Source organism: Cherax quadricarinatus, chromosome 83 (assembly GCF_038502225.1).
Source record: "Cherax quadricarinatus isolate ZL_2023a chromosome 83, ASM3850222v1, whole genome shotgun sequence".
Classification (NCBI taxonomy): Eukaryota; Metazoa; Arthropoda; class Malacostraca; order Decapoda; family Parastacidae; genus Cherax; species Cherax quadricarinatus.
Window position 1 is genome coordinate 18,147,620 of NC_091374.1, and position 21,146 is coordinate 18,168,765.

Below are 21,146 nucleotides of genomic sequence, written 5' to 3' on the forward strand. Positions count from 1 at the left end.
AATAGAGATGATGTTTAATGGTTTACAGACCAAAAGCAGCTTGAAAGTGACCTCAAAGTAGCAGAAATGTTTGATTTTTTGACGATATTCAAGAGTAAACAAATCACATGCTTCCAATACACATCAACTGGTGGGTCTAATGTGCTTTCACAAATGCTCTGATATAAATAATATCATTTTTATAATAATGCAGTAGTCTGCATAACAGTAAATCTTCTATTTTTTTGTGTGAATAAAAATTAAAAATGGAAAGCAAGCGTAATATAAAAGGGGCCTGAAGACATGACTAATAAACTAAGAAAATGTTATTTTAGTGCAAGTAATGTTTGCATTGTTTATTCTGGACCCGAATTTGAAATTGGTCCTTTTTGAATTTCATATGAAATTGGCCAAATTACCAATTTCTGATCACTATTGGGTAGTTGAAATAGGTAAATGGGCAATTTCTTGTACTTAATTGATAGAACAAAAGGAATGCTATGAATAGTCTACTGGAGCAATGAAATTGGCCCAAAATAGGGCTCAAGGTGGTCAAAATCACCGATGCATAAATATCGTTGAGGCTGCTAACTTCGTGAGAGTGTAATTCCTTATGTTTTCCATCAAATTTCGTACGTTTGCTTTCATCACCATCGGGAAAAGATTCTCTACCATTTCATGAGAAAAAAAAGTACTTTTTAAATTCTTCAACACTGAGAGCAAGTTTGCGAGCTGGTGTCACAACAGTGAGAAGGTTAACAGTGACGTTAAAAACTATAATACTCAGCTGAGTCTCTCTCTCTCTCTCTCTCTCTCTCTCTCTCTCTCTTCTCCTCCTCCAAATTCTTCTTTTCCTTCCCATTTACTCCCACTGTCTTTCTCAGTGTTTCTGATACAGCACACTTTACATATGCTCTCGTCAATCTCACTGATAACAGTGACTGTATTAGGTGTCTGGTTATATGGAATATAGTGTGGAGAGGGTCTGGTTTTTCCCTGAAAGCTGAGTATCACAGTTGATTAAATTTATTCAAAATTTTCTATAAATTTTAGTGTTTGTATAAAACATGATATGAAGTTCACAGCATTTACTGAAATAACAAAACAAAATGTCTTCTCAGAAAATGCAATAAATTTCATATTGTCTTATTCATATATTTGTTGGTATATTTTACCATTGATATTCAGTTTTTCATGTGGACCAATACACACTCTTCTTCACTTCCATTCATCCTTGGTCTTGTCATTTTTAGTTGACATCTTTTATGTAGAATAACATCCACTCATTTAGTATCACCAGGATGTCCAGTGTCTCATTTATCTTGTTTGCTTCAATGGCCTTCATGATCCAGTTACTGAGTTATTATGGTTGTATCCTCTTCCTATCTCTTCTGTATTTTTTCTTGTACTTCTTGGAAATTCCGTGTGATTCAGGTCTGCCTTTCCATTCTTCTGTTCCACAAGTTTCATTTCTTTACTTTGGACTGATGCTGTGCTGTGCTGCACCTGCAGCACAGCCAGCCAGTTGCCTTCTTTTTTTTTTTTTGGGGGGGGGGGGGGGGTGGCCTCTTTGCCATGCTGGAATTCAAGGTAAGAAACTTGCCGACTCCATTGCACATTTTGCTGTTCAGGACCTTTTCATTCTTTCTCTGGCTATTTTCTGTTAATAACTCATCTCTTGCAAAATGGTTGGCAATGTTATTGGTGTGTATTAGTGACCAGCAAGCTATTTTTCATCAAGCCACAGCTGGACTTGTGGCTGTCCTTCCTTCATGGCTTTGGGTGTGATCAAATGGTACTTGCACAACTATATATTGGTAGCACAATACTTGCTTATGGTCATCTCCTGGATGGTGGACCAACACTGTTTTTCAAGAACTGTCAGGTCATGCTGACAGTCCAACTTACATTGCCTGATTTTCCTGTTCATTAGATAGCACACTGGCTTCTGTTTAGATGTTTTCTTTAACAGCCTTGCATTCCTGCTGTATTTGTTTCCTGTCTGATAATCTCACATTTGCAGTTAATTCTCTCAGTGATTATTTTACCTATGATTTGCTACACCAACTGTCACCACCTTTTCTTTTGGCATTGTCCTTCTCTTTTATTCTCTGCCATATTCCTCAGCCTTACTGTATACTGCTGAATGACTCGCATGAATTTAGCACCTTCCAGGAGTAAAAATGAAAATTCTTTTGCAGAATTAAGTGCTAATGAACTGATTAGGACTAAGTATAGTTACCATAAACCTGAAAGCATCCATGTACTGTGTAAATCTAGGGCCATCAGTAATAATAATTTTTTTTTTTCTCAACAAACTGGCCGTATCACACCAAGGCAGGGTGGCCCAAAAAGAAAAACCAAAGTTTCTCTCTTTAAATTTAGTAATTTATACGGGAGAAGGGGTTACTAGTCTCTTGCTCCCGGCATTTTAGTCGCCTCTTACAGCACGCATGGCTTACGGAGGAAGAACTCTGTTCCACTTCCCCATGGAGATAAAAGGAAATAAACAAGAACTAGAAAGAAAATAGAAGAAAACCCAGAATAATAATAATAATAATAATAATAATAATAATAATAATAATAATAATAATAATAATAATAATAATAATAATAATAATAATATCAGTAATTTATTTTTTTCCAGAGGGACGAGGGTTACTTTTGGAAACAATATGTACTCATCTAAGGCAGCACTTGGACAGCCGCCTGGAGCTAACATTGTGTGGAGAAGTTCTCTCAGATATTGTTATTCTCACTCATAAACACATTAAGAAGTATTCTCATAAGGTATGTTCAGTTATTATTTGCTTATGCATACCGCAAAGCGAATTACTACCGTACTGCCAAGTGAGTGTAAAACAGAACCCTGTATTTGTTTTACATGATGGTAGTATTGCTGGTGTCTTTTTTCTGTTTAATAAACATGCAAGATTTCAGGTACATCTTGCTACTTCCAATTACTTAGGTTACACTACATATGCATGTACACATTTATGTATACACATTTATCTGAGCGTTTTTTATTTATCTATGGAGGCAAAGAAGGGAATGTATGAAAGTTTAGTAGTACCAACACTCTTATATGGGTGTGAAGCTTGGGTTGTAAATGCTGCAGCGAGGAGGCAGTTGGAGGCAGTGAAGATGTCCTGTTTAAGGGCAGTGTGTGGTGTAAATATTATGCAGAAAATTCAGAGTGTGGAAATTAGGAGAAGGTGTGGAGTTAATAAAAATATTAGTCAGAGGGCTGAAGAGGGGTTGTTGAGGTGGTTTGGTCATTTAGAGAGAATGGATCAAAGTAGAATGACATGGAGAGCGTATTAATCTGTGAGGGAAGGAAGGCGGGGTAGGGGTCGTCCTCGAAAAGGTTGGAAGGAAGGGGTAAGGGAGGTTTTGGGGGCGAGGGGCTTGAACTTCCAGCAGGTGTGCGTGAGCGTGTTAGATAGGAGTGAATGGAGATAAATGATTTTTGGGACCTTACGAGCTGTTGGGATGTGAGCAGGGTAATATTTTGTGAAGGGATTCAGTGAAATCTGTTAGCCGGACTTGAGTCCTGGAAATGGGAAGTACAATGCCAGCACTTTAAAGAAGGGGTTTGGGATATTGGCAGTTTGGAGGGATATCTAAACTGTTGTATCTGTGTGCCTTTGCAAAGACAGTAATTATGTATGAGTGATGGTGAAAGTGTTGAAAGATTATAGATTATTTTTTATAAAGCCCTTCTCAGTATTAATTTTGGGGTTTAATTCATCACATGAGATAATATTTATCCAGGAAATCATTGTACTCCTATGGTGCTTCTGCAGTGTTTGTAGGTACAGTATTGTTTATTTCACCTAGAGGCAGTCCAAAAAAGTAGTCACCATGGTATGGGAACACATTTCCAGATTTATTAATTACCTATTTGCAGCTGCAAGAAGAGACTTAACCTTGTGATACCCCATCTTTGGCATTTAATTTCTGTATATCCACTTGTAGCTGAGTCCAATGTTTTACTACTCTGTGAAGAGTTTTGTGGTATTACTGCATCACCTCTTGCTTAATTTATAGCTGTATTTTCTTCTTCCAGTTGATGACTCCAAGAAACTGCCCCTTCCAGGTTTTTTTTTTTTTTTGTATCATTTGATAATCTTCTAAGTGGTTATCAAACATGTCTGTTTTTCTCCTGTTAGCTAGTGAAAGCATGTCTTATTGCCTTCATCCTTTCTTTGTCATTTGTATCTTTTAGTTCTGGTAGCCATTTTTGTAGCTTGTCCTTGAAAATTTTCTCTCTTGCCCACATATATTTTCAAGTTAAAGAACCTTTATCATCACTATGCTATTTAAAAGACTTCTCTCATAACTTAATATTATTAAGTACTGTTTGTAAAATTTCTGGAAGTGTGGCATTTTCTATGGTAATACGCACATTAACCTTTAACCCTTTCAGGGTCCAGAGGTCAAATTTCAAAGTGTGCACCAGGGTCCAAGAATTTTCAAAAAAATTTTTTTTTTTTTCTTATGAAATGGTAGATAATCTTTTTCTGAAGGTAATACAACAAAAAGTACGAAATTTGATGGAAAATTGACGAAATTATGCTCTCACGAATTTTGATGTGTCAGCGATATTTACGAATCGGCGATTTTGCCGACCTGACTCCCATTTTAGGCCAATTACATTATTCCAGTTGACCAAATTCTTTTTACCTATTTCACTAGTATCACTTCTATTCTATCGACTGAGCACAAGAAATCACCCAGTCAACTGTTTCAACTACAAAATAAAGTGATCGGAAATTGGTAATTTGGCCAATTTAATAAAAAGTTCAAAATCTTCCAATTTCAAAATAGGGTCCAGAATAAACAGCGCATGCATTCCTGGCACTAAACTAACATTTCCTCTGTTCATTAGTTATGTTTTCATTCTTTACAAATGAATTTCATTTTAATTTTTTATTCACATAATAAATTTTTATTCACACCAAAAAATAGAAGATTTACTGTTATGCAGTATTGTAATAATTGTATAAATATCATCACCTCATTTGTGAATGTATATTAGACCCACCAGCTGGCGTGTATTAGACATGTGAGGTCGTTTGTTTACTCTTGAACATCGACAAAATTTAACATTTCCGCTACTTTGAGCTCAGTTTTAAGCCAATTCCAATACTAAAACCAACCAAATCATCTCTACTTCTGTAATATATCTTCCATTCTATCAAATGAGACCAAGAAATCGCAAATACAACTATAAAAAACATAGGAATAAGCACTTCAAAGTCGCTGTTTTAATCGAAAATCACGGTGTTTTTTTCTCTCATTGTACACTGTGTGCTGCAGGATTTGTTTTATGTGGTGCACACATACCACATAGATGTATTCTCTCATATCTAGGCCCAAATTTACCACTCACAGCTTATCAGAGTGAGCTGAGCTCATGGCGTAGATCTACGGTTTGGACCCTGAACATAAAGCCGTAGATCTACGGCACGGACCCTGAAAGGGTTAATAATATATCAAGGAAAATAAGACTGAAGTATATTAGAATAATAACTGAGCATATGAAGGTCAAGGCAATAATATTTTTTTGGCTTTGTTGCAGTTACCTGCAACTTTGCACCAGGACGTTGAAATGATAATGCGGACCTTGTTTGATGTTGTGGTACAAGTCATCCTAACACTGGAGAGATCTGCTCCCAGCTCAGTAAGTATAAAGACTTTCATAATTGCATTTTCCTCTTTAGTGTAACAAATTTTTCACTTAAGTACAGCATAATGGAGTAATCATCTGTTGATCTGGTTAGTAAGATGAATTTTAACCTCTTTGGTAACATTTTTTTGTGTGTGTGACTAGCACATGTAATTGTATTTTCTATATGTATTAGCACAAAAAGCATTTACATATCACTGTAAAGTTATGGGAGTGTGGTGACATACTCAGTGATTCAGTTTCAGATCTGATCAGTCTGAAATTTATAGCTGAATAAATTTCACCTACCCTGACTTAACAGTGTTATTCAGCATAATTCATTATGAGTTTATGAATATTATTGTTATACTAAATATTGTCAATGTGTGTTAAATAGTTGATTCCATGACAGGTGGAAGTTGTAGGACACTACTTTTATTTCAAAGTCAGGTTTGGGCTGGTAGAAAATGTTGGCTCTGAGAAGTGACCTCATGTTGTCAGTGATATAGTGAAGCTGGCAGTGTCTGAGATGTGTTTAGTTAGTGTTGTCATAGTGTGTTACAGAGTTAACTTGTAGTTCAGTATGTCACATATAGGCAGATGGTTAGTCCCACAATTTAGAAGTCAAGGATTATGCCCCACAATTTAAGGGTCGTACACCACACCCCACAAATTAAGGGATGTACTCCAAGCCTCACAATTTAGAGGTCACTTGCTGAGTCAAAAAATATTCACAGTGGGGAAAATTCAAATAAGTAATTTCATTATTGAGGTGCCTTTCATTAAAAATTATATATAAGCAAAGCATACAAATTTTTATTGGTGTTGTACTGTATCAGCTTCACTCCTGTAACCACAAGTAGGTAATTTCATCCATAATTAGAAGAGTTCATTGCCAAGTAATTCAGTTTCGATGTTATCATAAGACCAAAATATACTTTCACATAAAGGTGTATCTTAATTTTTTTCCCTGAGGCTATGTCTACTTCCACTAGGATAGTCAATTCTTATAGGAGTAACACATAAGCATGTTTAATATGGTTCTCCTCAAGGGTTTCCATGTGCTTCTATGTGAAAGCCTCACATTTGATATACTATACCTTTATTGAGTCCTGGGAGTTTTCTACTCTCAGAGCCCAGCCTTGGGCCAGGCTTGTTATTACCATTTACCATTGACAGTTCTTCGATTTATTACATCTGCTGCATGGCCAAGCCTTGGACCTGAAGTCATTTCTTGAGGTCATTTCCTTGATTATTTAACGTTCACCTCCTCCATACTCTCTCCCTCCAATCTGATATTCAATCTTTCATCACCTAATCTTTTTGTTATCCTCATAACCTTACTCTTTCCTGTATTCACCTTTAATTTTCTTCTTTTGCACACCCTACCAAATTCATCCACCAATCTCTGCAACTTCTCTTCAGAATCTCCCAAGAGCACAGTGTCATCAGCAAAGAGCAGCTGTGACAACTCCCACTTTGTGTGTGATTCTTTATCTTTTAACTCCACGCCTCTTGCCAAGACCCTCGCATTTACTTCTCTTACAACCCCATCTATAAATATATTAAACAACCACGGTGACATCACACATCCTTGTCTAAGGCCTACTTTTACTGGGAAAAAATTTCCCTCTTTCCTACATACTCTAACTTGAGCCTCACTATCCTCGTAAAAACTCTTCACTGCTTTCAGTAACCTACCTCCTACACCATACACTTGCAACATCTGCCACATTGCCCCCCTATCCACCCTGTCATACTGTGTAAAAATTTATTCTCTGTTTTTGATCAAAAGTGTATTCCTTCTAATAGCTTGGTGTAATTGTCTAGAAGTTGTGTTTTCTCATGGAATTCCATTTTTCAGGAAGTGGCCTCATAAAATTTTCTCTTGACTATTCAATAACTTGCAAGTAAAGTGGGCATAAAATTACTTTTAGAATTGTTGATGCTTGCTTGTTTGTCATTTAAGGCAAGTAGATGGCACTCGCTGGTAATGAGGTACCAATATATTGAGGAAGGTTATTGGTTCTCTTAGTGCACACTTTAATGTAAGAAGCTTAAGAGAAGAAATACAAATTTCAATGCAAGTCCAGGATTGTGAATTGTGTAATTATTGCAAGGGCAGTAAGTAGCTTGGTAGCAGAAGTGATGCTCACTTGTTAGAGTATCTAAATCAAAGCATCATCATATGGTAACAAATTAATTTTCCTCACATAGTTTTGTTTCTCACTGGAGCCAAGAATCAAGTGTTTCACTAATATAATACAAGACTTTTATCAAAAAGTTCTTGGAATCAAATTTTAGAAAGAAGATCATGTTTGTGTGAAATGCCTCAGCAGGCATTTGCCGTTCGAGCAGTGGGTCAGACAATGTTTTGAATGGTTTTCCTGATTCAAAGCAGGATGAATGTCAGTCAAGTATGATGAACGCTGGTTGTCTATCACTGTCAGAAACAGACACGAACACTGAAATAGTGAGGAAGATTATTCACAAAGATTGTTGTCAGAGTATCCAGGACATTGCAGGTGCTATGGGAATTTCTGATAGGCCATGTCAAAGCATTTTGACTGAAAATTTGAACATGAGATGAATGGCTGCAGAATTTGTTCCCCACTCGCTGACTCAAGACCAGTAAGACTATCATTTTCTGGCCAATAACAACATGGCAGTCATTCCCCACTCTCCCTACTCCCCAGATCTAGCCCCTATGACTTCTTTCTCTTCCCAAAATTAAAAATGACACTCTAAGGACATTTTAATGATGTAGAGGAGATTCAAGCAGAATTGCAGGCCTTGCTGGATGCTGTTAGGAAAGAGTTGTAGAAATGTTTTGAGAAGTGGCAGAGGACGGGTCAGTGTATAGCCTCCCAAGGAGAGTACTTTGAGGGAAACATCAGCAGCTAGGTAATTTGGTAAGCCATTATATTTTTTCTAGGAACTTTTTGATAGTGCCTCATAAGGAAAGTAGCAGGCAAGTATCTGCAGTCAGTGCTTCAAGTGCCTTTCCAAAGGTTTTCACTATACAGTGGACCCCCGGCATACGATGGCATCGGCATACGTTAAATCCGGCATACGATACATTTTAACGCAAAAATTTTGCCTCGCCTCACATTAAAAAACTCGCCTCACGCGATTCATCCAAGACGCATCCCATGTTTGACCTCAGTGCCAGTGTTCGCAAGCCAGCCAGTGCAGTCGCATCTACGCATACATTCAGTACATTTCACATTATCCCAGTGTTTTTAGTGCTTGTAACTACAAAATAACTCACCATGGACCCCAAGAAAGCTTCTAGTGTCATCCCTGTGGTAAAAAGGGTGAGAATTAGTATGGAATTGAAAAAAGAGATTAAGGAAATGTGTGCAAAGTGGCTTGAGGTGCAAACCTTTATGGATGAAAATCACCCTCACACAGCTATTGCAAGCTGTGCTGGTGACTATTACAATGACAATGTTGTGAACCACTTTAGAAAAATCATAAAGGAACGAGAGATACAGGCCTCTATGGATAGATGTGTTGTGCGACAGAGGTCCACTGACTCTCAAGCTGGTCCTAGTGGCATTAAAAGAAGAAGGGAAGTAACCCTGGAAAAGGACTTGATACCTCAAGTCCTAATGGAAGGGGATTCCCCTTCTAAACAATAAGTTCGACACTCTCCCCTCCTCCCATCCCATCAATCGTCAGCAGATCTTCATTAAGGGTAAGTGTTATGTATTCTATTGTTAGTAGAGTACTACTTACTGTGCATGTCTTCGTCAGTTTATGTGCATTAAAATTAATATTTCATGCAGTAAAAGTTGTTTTTTTTTTTCATACTTTTGGGTGTCTTGCACGGATTAATTTGATTTCCATTATTTCTTATGGGGAAAATTAATTCGCCTTACGATAATTTCGGCATACAATGAGCTCTCAGGAACGGATTAATATCGTATGCCGGGGGTCCACTGTATAAATAATTTATAAATATTTGCTAAGAATGTTTTGCTGAAGCATTCTCAGGTAAAGGAATACCTGGCCTAGAGAGTGTTCGTTGTGAAGGATATGTTACATGTGAAAATCATAATGGTATTAACGAAATTAAATTTAATTTTTTAGTCTTCCACTGAAAAATGCTCTAAAAGTCACTTTATTATTTATTATTGTATTGGTATATCATCAGTTTGTTTACTTGGAGAATTGGCAGAAAAAACAAAGATATCATTTATATTAGATAATTCATTTTTTGTAGGACAGCTGTACACTAGCACCAGATGTGATGGGTCTGGCACATCTTCTCACAGCCTTGAAGACTCAGTTTGTACCCATTCATGCCTCAATGACCCTGGGCAGCTTTTTCCTCGGTTCTATGGATGAGGAAATTCGGGTATTTACAACTTGGAATGTCAGAGTGCAGTAATGTTATTAGTTTTACTTGACTGACTAATGGGATAAATTTAACAGTTTTTGATTGGGTTATTTAATCAAGAGTTTATTAATAAAAGTTTTATTATTATGTCTTTTCATGCCATTAACACTGTAACATGTTTATCCTTTAAATCGATTGCTTCTAACAGGTTTTCTGTGGTACCATATGAGTAAAAATCTACAGTTGTTTTGTTACCTTAATTACACGGTGGCAATATTTTTTTTTGTCATCTTAATCCATTAACTGTGGGAAGTTATGCATTCTTTGTTGCCAAAAAAAATTACAATTTGAGGAACATATTTTTCTAAATGAAACTATAAGAAGAAAAATTTAATAAAAGAACACTGATGGCTTTTATGGTGTGTTGAAGTTGGCAAAAAAATTACATTTGGCAGTAACAGCAGCATGAGGAAATATAGCAGTTTTACAATTTATTTACATCAAATTATGATTTTTTTATTGCTATTTTGTTTTGTGTGTCTGTCACTATGTATACTACTTTCTTGTTATGTATGTTTCAAGGTGTTTTATTATTCAAAACATGGGGTATTTTGTTTTTATGAGCATGTGATATTAGTAATAGTAAGTGTTGTAAATCTCCATTGGGAAGTGGAACAGAATTCTTCCATAAACTATGCATGTCATAAGAGGCGACTAAAATGCCGGGAGCAAGGGGCTAGTAACCCCTTCTCTTGTATATGTTACTAAATTTAAAAAGAGAAACTTTCATTTTTCTTTTTTGGGCCACCCTGCCTCTGTGGGGCATGGCCGGTTTGTTGAAAGAAGTGGTGGTATACAGAAATGATACATCTCTGCAACAGTAATATCTTTCCATTGCTTATGCCAAGGTTCACTAAAACAACTGTATTAGTTCATATGCACTGGTAATAATTGTCTGAGCCTCGATAATCTTTGTAAGTGACTTGCCAAAAAAATAATTGGAAATCGTAATCATATTAATTAGAATCATAAGTAAGTTTTTACATAGGTTTTGTGTATGTAAAATTCAGATTTTTTTTTGCCATGGTGTTGTGGACAATCAGACATTTTGGCTGAATTCTGTGTTTAGTAAATTAAATCATTGAATGGGTGGGGTGTCTGAACCCATGGCAAGTGAGTCATGAGTTCTAAAACTCATAGGCCAGTGTGTTAACCACTGGGCCAGCTGGCTTAATATCGTCAAATTGTAATAAATTTGGAACAAATAGGATATCTTCCTGTCAGTATCACAGCCTGTCTGTGATATAGGTATCTCCTTGCAACAGAATTCACTTGTGTACATGTGTTTTAGTAATAGGCACTGTTACCCATGATGCACCGCCTGAACCAACATTTTCTTCCTAGGCATAAGGAGGTGGTAGGCGACCCCAAACAGTTGGAGTGCCTGTACCGCGTTACACTTGGGTTCCCCTGTGTATATATATGTCATCTACAGTTAAAGGCCTAATATGCTATTACTTGAAAGGATTTGTAGATATGGTTAGTTGAATTTGAATAATTGACATTGAATAGTTGCTTTCCTTTTGAGGATGTTCTCTGTAATATGAGAGTGAATTAGTCATTATAGTACTGTAGCAAGTTGGTAATGATAGTATGAAATTGATAATGATAGTCAAACACTTCTAATGCTTTGTAAATAAGCAAATCAATTAAACATTCATATTTTTCATATGTCAGTTTTATGTATGTCACATTTTTTAGCCAGTGTAGTCTAGCAACCCTAATTGTCTTTAAGCTGCCAGTAGTGTTTTTATCCTGCTTATGGATTGAGAAATTAATTTACGAAAATTAACAAGTGTGCATTTTTTATTTTTACATCGACTCTAATTAAATAACCTGACTTAACCTTGCTAAAATTCATTTATGTAATATTTATATATTTTAGAGAGGGTGGATTTCGAGGGTGTACAAATCTGTAGTGGAGGGAAGGTGGGGTAGAGGTCATCCTAGGAAAGGTTGGAGGGAGGGGATAAAGGAGGTTTTATGTGTGAGGGGCTTAGACATTCAGCAAGCATGCATGAGTATGGTAGATAGGAGAGAGTGGAGGCAAGTGGTTGTTATGACTTAATGTACTGTTGGAGTGTGAGCATGATATCGTTTTGAAGGGATTCAGGGAAACTGGTTAGCTGAACTTGTCTTGGAGGTGGGAAGTGCAGAGCCTGTGCTCTGAAGGAGGGGTGGGGACATTTGCAGTCTGCAGGCGCATCTGAATTGTAGTATCAGTGCGCTTCTGGCAAGACAGTGATGGAGTGAGTGATGATGAAAGTGTTTCTTTTTGGATTACCATGCCTTGGTGGGAGGTGGCCAATATGTTAAAAAAAGCAACATTTATCTTAATCCCAAAATGAATAAGACATGTTCAATAGTTGATATCTTTATTGTCAAAACATCTTGCCTACACAGACTTCTTCAATCAGATACAGAAGAGACAGTAAAAGCAGTGGAGATGTAAAGACAATGTAATCAGTCTGTCATCCTAAAAGATTTTTTTTTTTTTTTTTGGGGGGGGGGGGGGGTCAGTCCTTCATTCTGGAGAAGAGTTCATCTCCATAGTCTGGGCATTGTTCCTGACTATGGAGTTGAACTCTTCTCCAGGGTGAGGGACTGGCAACCTCAAAACTACTACTTTGAGGGTGATGGACTGATGACCTCCTTTTCCACTGTCTTCTGTGTATAGCTATATCTTTTTGCATTCTCCCTATTGAACTGAAAAAGCCACTGTTTGGCAAAATGTCTTCAAATTAAGATTCCTGGGTGTTGCATGTGTCTAATTCCTCATTATGTGAAGTCATCCTAGCTTAAGGTAGTATTATTTAAAACCATTGTAATGTAAAAGGTGTCGTTTTATTCTGACTGATTATTGTAGAGTTATAGGAAAAATTAATGTACTCAGTGAGGTGAAAAGCTGTTCCCCAAAGTACCTTCCTGGTACCTCTGCTGTTTCTCATCCTCATAGCAGACATAAATAAAAACGCCTATCACTTTTGTATCATCATTTGCAGATGACACTAAAATAAGCATGAAAGTCAGTACGGTCGAAGACATGGAAAAATTACAGGAAGACATAAGCAGGGCTTTCAAGTGGGCAGTGGAGAACAACATGACGTTCAATGGTGGTAAGTTCCAGCTGCTTAGGTATAGAAAGAATGAAGAACTCAAAAGGAACACTGTATGCAAAACTCAAGGATCACCAAATAGAACGAAAGGAACACATGAAAGACTTGGGAATAATTATCTCAGCTGACGTTTTTTTCAAAGAACATAAGACAAGGATCATGATAGCCAGGAGGATGACGGGGTGGGTATTGAGAACTTTCAAAACGAGGGAAATAATGCCATTGGTAACACACTTCAAATTGCTAGTGCTCCCTCACTTGAAATATTGCTCAGTACTGATGGCCTCATTCAAAGCAAGAGAAATATCAGAGCTGGAACAAATTCAGAGATCATTTATGGCACATTCAGAGCCAGTAAAGCACTTAACCTGTTAACTGTCCAAACGTAGATCTGCGTTCTCTCACCCAGCACACTGAATATTTTTGGGAAAAAAAAAATGATTTTTAATAAACAGGGCATTTTTCTGCATGTAATGGGATAAAAAAAAAAAACTTAGGTCATTGCTTACCGAGATATAAGACTGCGAAGTTGGCGCTGGATGCTCACCTGACTGCAACATGGAGTCCTGCCGCTTGCAGAAATGTTGCTGATAATTTTTTCTTTTTTTCTTTTTAATTTATATAATTAAAAAAAGTGGGAAGTCTGAATGTGCATGGATGTTGTGCAAATAATAAGAAAGAGATGATTGTGGATGTTATGAATGAGAAGAAACTGGATGTCCTGGCTTTAAGTGAAACAAAGCTGAAGGGGGTGGGAGAGTTTCAATGGAGAGGAATAAATGGGATTAGGTCAGGGTTTTCAAATAGAGTTAGAGCTAAAGAAGGAGTAGCAATAATGTTAAAGGATAAGCTATGGCAGGAAAAGAGGGACTACAAATGTATAAATTCAAGGATTATGTGGAGTAAAATAAAGATTGGATGTGAAAAGTGGGTTATAGTAAGCATGTATGCACCTGGAGAAGAGAGAAGTGTAGAGGAGAGAGAGAGATTCTGGGAAATGTTGAGTGAATGCGTGGGGAGTTTTGAATCAAGTGTGAGAGTAATGGTGGTTGGGGATTTCAATGCTAAAGTGGGTAAAAATGTTATGGAGGGAGTAGTAGGTAAATTTGGGGTGCCAGGGGTAAATGTAAATGGGGAGCCTTTAATTGGGCTATGTGTAGAAAGAAATTTGGTAATAAGTAATACATATTTTATGAAAAAGAGGATAAATAAATATACAAGGTATGATGTAGCACGTAATGAAAGTAGTTTGTTAGATTATGTATTGGTGGATAAAAGGTTGATGGGTAGGCTCCAGGATGTACATGTTTATAGAGGGGAAACTGATATATCGGATCATTATTTAGTTGTAGCTACAGTTAGAGTAAGAGGTAGATGGGAAAAGAGGAAGGTGGCAACAAGAAAGAGGGAGGTGAAAGTGTATAAACTAAGGGAGGAGGAAGTTCGGGTGAGATATAAGCGACTATTGGCAGAAAGGTGGGCTAGTGCAAAGATGATTAGTGGGGGGGTTGAAGAGGGTTGGAATAGTTTCAAAAATGCAGTATTAGAATGTGGGGCAGAAGTTTGTGGTTATAGGAGGGTGGGGGCAGGAGGAAAGAGGAGTGATTGGTGGAATGATGAAGTAAAGGGTGTGATAAAAGAGAAAAAGGTAGCTTACGAGAGGTTTTTACAAAGCAGAAGTGTTATAAGAAGAGCAGAGTATATGGAGAGTAAAAGAAAGGTGAAGAGAGTGGCGAGAGAGTGCAAAAGGAGAGCAGATGAAAGAGTGGGAGAGGCACTGTCAAGAAATTTTAATGAAAATAAGAAAAAATTTTGGAGTGAGTTAAACAAGTTAAGAAAGCCTAGGGAAAGTATGGATTTGTCAGTTAAAAACAGAGTAGGGGAGTTAGTAGATGGGGAGAGGGAGGTATTAGGTAGATGGCGAGAATATTTTGAGGAACTTTTAAATGTTGAGGAAGAAAGGGAGGCGGTAATTTCATGCACTGGCCAGGGAGGTATACCATCTTTTAGGAGTGAAGAAGAGCAGAATGTAAGTGTGGTGGAGGTACGTGAGACATTATGTAGAATGAAAAGGGGTAAAGCAGCTGGAACTGATGGGATCATGACAGAAATGTTAAAAGCAGGGGGGGATATAGTGTTGGAGTGGTTGGTACTTTTGTTTAATAAATGTATGAAAGAGGGGAAGGTACCTAGGGATTGGCAGAGAGCATGTATAGTCCCTTTATATAAAGGGAAGGGGGACAAAAGAGACTGTAAAAATTATAGAGGAATAAGTTTACTGAGTATACCAGGAAAAGTATACGGTAGGGTTATAATTGAAAGAATTAGAGGTAAGACAGAATGTAGGATTGCGGATGAGCAAGGAGGCTTCAGAGTGGGTAGGGGATGTGTAGATCAAGTGTTTACATTGAAGCATATATGTGAACAGTATTTAGATAAAGGTAGGGAAGTTTTTATTGCATTTATGGATTTAGAAAAGGCATATGATAGAGTGGATAGAGGAGCAATGTGGCAGATGTTGCAAGTATATGGAATAGGTGGTAAGTTACTAAATGCTGTAAAGAGCTTTTATGAGGATAGTGAGGCTCAGGTTAGAGTGTGTAGAAGAGAGGGAGAATACTTCCTGGTAAAAGTAGGTCTTAGACAGGGATGTGTAATGTCACCATGGTTGTTTAATATATTTATAGATGGGGTTGTAAAAGAAGTAAATGCTAGGGTGTTCGGGAGAGGGGTGGGATTAAATTATGGGGAATCAAATTCAAAATGGGAATTGACACAGTTACTTTTTGCTGATGATACTGTGCTTATGGGAGATTCTAAAGAAAAATTGCAAAGGTTAGTGGATGAGTTTGAGAATGTGTGTAAAGGTAGAAAGTTGAAAGTGAACATAGAAAAGAGTAAGATGATGAGGGTATCAAATGATTTAGATAAGAAAAAATGGATATCTAATTGGGGAGGAGGAGTATGGAAGAAGTGAATGTTTTCAGATACTTGAAAGTTGACGTGTCGGCGGATGGATTTATGAAGGATGAGGTTAATTATAGAATTGATGAGGGAAAAAAGGTGAGTGGTGCGTTGAGGTATATGTGGAGTCAAAAAACGTTATCTATGGAGGCAAAGAAGGGAATGTATGAAAGTATAGTAGTACCAACACTCTTATATGGATGTGAAGCTTGGGTGGTAAATGCAGCAGCGAGGAGACAGTTGGAGGCAGTGATGTCCTGTCTAAGGGCAATGTGTGGTGTAAATATTATGCAGAAAATTCGGAGTGTGGAAATTAGGAGAAGGTGTGGAGTTAATAAAAGCATTAGTCAGAGGGCAGAAGAGGGGTTGTTGAGGTGGTTTGGTCATTTAGAGAGAATGGATCAAAGTAGAATGACATGGAAAGCATATAAATCTATAGGGGAAGGAAAGAGGTGTAGGGGTCGTCCTTGAAAGGGTTGGAAAGAGGGGGTAAAGGAGGTTTTGTGGGCAAGGGGCTTGGACTTCCAGCAAGCGTGCATGAGCGTGTTAGATAGGAGTGAATGGAGACGAATGATACTTGGGACCTGACGATCTGTTGGAGTGTGAGCAGGGTAATATTTAGTGAAGGGACTCAGGGAAACCGGTTATTTTCATATAGTCAAACTTGAGTCCTGGAAATGGGAAGTACAATGCCTGCACTTTAAAGGAGGGGTTTGGGATATTGGCAGTTTGGAGGGATATGTTGTGTATCTTTATACGTATATGCTTCTAAACTGTTGTATTCTGAGCACCTCTGCAAAAGCAGTGATAATGTGTGAGTGTGGTGAAAGTGTTGAATGATGATGAAAGTATTTTCTTTTTGGGGATTTTCTTTCTTTTTTGGGTCACCCTGCCTCGGTGGGAGACGGCCAACTTGTTGAAAAAAAAAAAATAATTTTTATATTCTGATAATTACAATTTGTAGTAGTTCTTGTGATTTCATAGCCAATCTTTGTTTTGATGCTAATATTAGGTACTGAAATAGTACTCAAATACAGCCAATCACCCAGCCAGCCAGCCAAACATGTATTACAGTGATACCTTGACTTACGAGTGCCCCAACTTACGAGTTACAAGCCATTGCTCGGTCGATTTTTTGCTTTGAATTGCAAACCAAAATCCAAGTTACAAGCGAGCTTCAGATACGCTGCCACTAGTTGGCGCAGCGAACGCCACAACAGGGCATGTGGTTACCTCGCCATGGAAGCCTCTCTCTTGTGTTGTTCTTACGTTTTGTGCAGTTATTTTGACAAATTTCTTTTTTCTAACCATGGGTCCTAAGAAAGTAAGTGCAAAGGACAGTGTTGAGAAGAGGAGGAGGAGGAGGAGGGTGTCCATCGGATTAAAGCATGAAATCATAGAAAAGCACGAATGAGGTGTGAGTGTAGTCGACTTGGCGAGGCAGTACAAGCGTAGTATGTACTTCATTCCTTCTCTGTGAGAAGGCATGAGGCATTTACGCTGATTTACTCCTAAGATATTCACTCAAAAGATAGACTGGCCTCCTGACTGGGAAAAAAAAAAATCCGAGAAAACCACTTTTGTTTCAGTATTTTCCTTACGAAACTAGTGATCTAGTGCAGTTGGCCTCACAAACACTTCGTTTTCTCTCATAATAAAACCTTAGAAGGGCAAGAATGGGAAGATACGGTCAGAGCGATAATTATTTTTTCCTTGGGAGTGGCCGCTACCACTCATTACATAGACATTTTATTCATTCTAGAGTATATATCATGTTTCTATGTTATTTATATTGTTTATTTTGTCATATTAGATCAACTTTGATTGATAAATAAGCCGTAGAATTGACATTAGCATTATATTGAAGTATTTTCTCCTGCCTCATGAGAGCCAGGAATTCCACTGGAACAGATTAATGGCATTTCAGTTTATTTTAATGAGGAAAATTGATTTGATATACGAGCAAATTGAGCTACAAGCTGGGTCACATAACAAGTTAAACTCGTAAGTCAAGGTACCACTGTACACATGTTCCAGAATCAAATGTTTCTCTATACTTAGGATATAGGTTATAGGACATTCTGGCAGGATGACACTACCAGTGGTATCAAAATTGAAAGGATGTTACACAAATGTTGCACATGGGTTATTATCGAGATTTTTTATATTTCCTCGACCACTTGTGGCCACATCCATCTCAAAGCCACTAAACTCTGGGTCAACATCACTTTTCATTTAAAGGGGGAGTGTTAATATGATGTGACATCAGTGAATCCCCCTGGTGTTTGCCATGCTGTTTGCTCTAGCTGGCACTCAGTTGAACTGGTACTCCCACAAGGTACTAAGTGGTCCCAAATTTTTTAATACTATGCACACAGTGTGTTAAGACCCATTCTGTACTGACCAGGCATCTTAGGCCAATTGTGCCAAATTTGGAGGCAGGAAAAATAAAACATGGATCTACGTTTGGAGTGCTAGCGGTAACAACGTAGATCTACATTTGGACAGTTAAGGGGTTAAATTACTGGGAATGCCTTAGTCAAATACCGTAGATTTCGAAAAAGAAACTGACAACATGCCCAGTCACTCAGCACCTGGACCAGATTTGTGGAATGCTTTATTTATAAAGAAGTGCAAAGTACCACTAGCATGAGCCCTTAGTATTCTTTGGAAATACTGAAGGCCTTAGCGTGCCAACATAGCTCCTTTGCATAAGGGAGGTAGTAGAGCACTAGCTAAAAATTAGACCAGTAGTCCTAACCTCTCGCATCATAAAAATCTTCAGAAGAGTGATGAGATGGCAGAATGCAAATTTCATGGATCATCACAACCAGCATAACCCAAAGCAGCATAGTTTTAGAGCAGGACGCTCATGCCTGTCACAGCTGCTGAACCATCATGACAGAATTATGGATGCATTGGAAGACGACCAAAACACAGATGTGATTTACACAGGTTTTGCAAAGGCGTTTGACAAATACGATCATGGAGTGATAACGCACAAAATGAGGGCCATGGGCATTATGGGGAAGGTAGGCAGATGGAGTTTCGGGTTCCTAACACACACAACACAGAAAGTAGTTGTAAACAGAGCAAGATCCAGCGTCAGCAAGGTCAAAAGCTCAGTACCCCAAGGCACTGCCCTGGCACCTCTGCTGTTTCTCATCCTCATAGCAGACATAGATAAAAACACCTGTCGCACTTTTGTATCATCATTTGCAAACGACACTAAAATAAGCATGAAAGTCACTACGGTAGAGGACACTGAAAAAGTACAGGAAGACATAAGCAGGGTTTTCTAGTGGGCAGTGGAGAACATGACATTCAATGGTGATAAGTTCCAGTTGCTTAGGTATGGAAAGAATGAACTCAAAAGGAAGACTATATACAAAACTCAAGAGGGTCACCAAATAGAAAAAAAGGAACACGTAAAAGACCTGGGAATAATTATGTTGGCTGGCCTTTCTTTTAAGGAACATAAGACAAAGATCACGACAGCCAGGAAGATGACGGAGTGGGTATTGAGAACTTTCAAAACAAGGGAAATAATGCCGATGGTGACACTTCAAATTGCTAGTGCTCCCTCCTTTAGAATATTGCTCAGTGCTGATGGCTCCATTCAAAGCAGGAAAAATATCAGAGCTGAAACAAATACTGAGATCATTTACGGCTCGCACTAAGCCAGTAAAGCGCCTAAATTACTGGGAATACCTTCAAGTCTTGAACATGTACTCATTGGAGCGGAGGAGAAATACATGATAATATATACCCGGAAAGAACTCAAGGGCCTGGTCCCAAATCTGCACATTGCCATAACAAGATACTGGAGTGAGAGATATGGAAGGAAGTGTAAAATTTACCTAGTGAGGAGCAGGGGTGCAGTGGAGACAATAAGGGAACTCTGCATCAACATCCAGGGTCCCAGACTATTCAACATCTTACCAGAAGATATCAGAAACATGGCTGGAACAAGTGTAGAAGCCTTCTAGAGGAAACTTGACAAGTATCTTCACCAGGTGCCAGATCAACCAGGCTGTGATGGATATGTGGGGCAGCAGGCCTCCAGCAGCAACAGCCTGGTTGACCAGACAAGCACCAGACGAGCCTGGCCCATGGCCAGGCTCCAAGAGTAGTTAAACTCTCGAAAATCTTCAAAGGTTGAACGTGTACTCACTGGAGCAGAGGAGAGAGAGATACATGATAATGTATACCTGGAAAGTACTTGAGGGCCTGAACCCAAATCTGCACACTGCCATAACAACATGCTACTGGAGTGAGAGATACGGGAGGAAATGCAAAATAAACCCAACACGGAGCCGGGGTGCAGTGGGCACAATAAAGAAACGCTGTATCAACATTCATGGCCCCAGACTATTCAACATATTACCAGAAGGTATCAGAAACACAGCTGGAATAAGTGTAGAAACCTACAAAAGGAAACTGGACAAGTATCTGCACCAAGTGCCAAATCAACCAGGCTGTGATGGATATGTGGGGCAGCGGGCCTTCAGCAGCAACAGCTGGTTGACCTGGCAAGCACCAGACAAGCCTGGCCCATGGCCGGGCTCCAAGAGTAAAGAAACTTTCAGAACTCATCAAAGGTATATCAAAAGTAAGGTATATCTTGGTCTGGTTTGCTTTATAAGCCAGTCTGCATCTTTTGCCTATAAAACATAACATTTTCTCTATTTTTATTTTTTAAGTTTTAATATTAGAAATATATATTAAATATATATATATAATATATAAATCTGTAGTGGAGGGGAGGTGGTGTAGGGGTTGTCATAAGAAAGGATTGAGGGAGGGGGGTAAAGAGGTTTTGTGTGCAAAGGGCTTGGACATGCAGCAGGCACGTGTGAGCATGTTAGACAGGAGTGAATGGAGACGAATGGTTTTTGGGACTTAACAAACTGTTGGAGTGTGAGCAGGGTAATATTTTGTGATGGGATTCAGGGAAACTGGTTAGCTGGAGTCCTGGAGGTTTCAGATATTAGCTGTTTGGAGTGACATC

At 38.3% G+C, this 21,146-nt stretch overlaps 1 protein-coding gene across 4 annotated transcripts in view; it reads left to right on the plus strand.

The window, feature by feature from the left end:
• spg (dedicator of cytokinesis spg) overlaps positions 1 to 21,146 on the plus strand; it is a 312,850-nt gene that overhangs the window by 121,636 nt on the left and 170,068 nt on the right. For 2 of the 4 annotated variants that reach the window (XM_070102877.1, XM_070102878.1), the window contains exons 20-22: positions 2,627 to 2,769; positions 5,564 to 5,665; positions 9,879 to 10,013. In XM_070102877.1, coding sequence (XP_069958978.1) covers positions 2,627 to 2,769; positions 5,564 to 5,665; positions 9,879 to 10,013 — 380 coding nt within the window. The remainder of the gene's footprint in view (positions 1 to 2,626; positions 2,770 to 5,563; positions 5,666 to 9,878; positions 10,014 to 21,146) is intronic. The other 2 variants (XM_070102879.1, XM_070102880.1) reach the window with 1 other exon arrangement.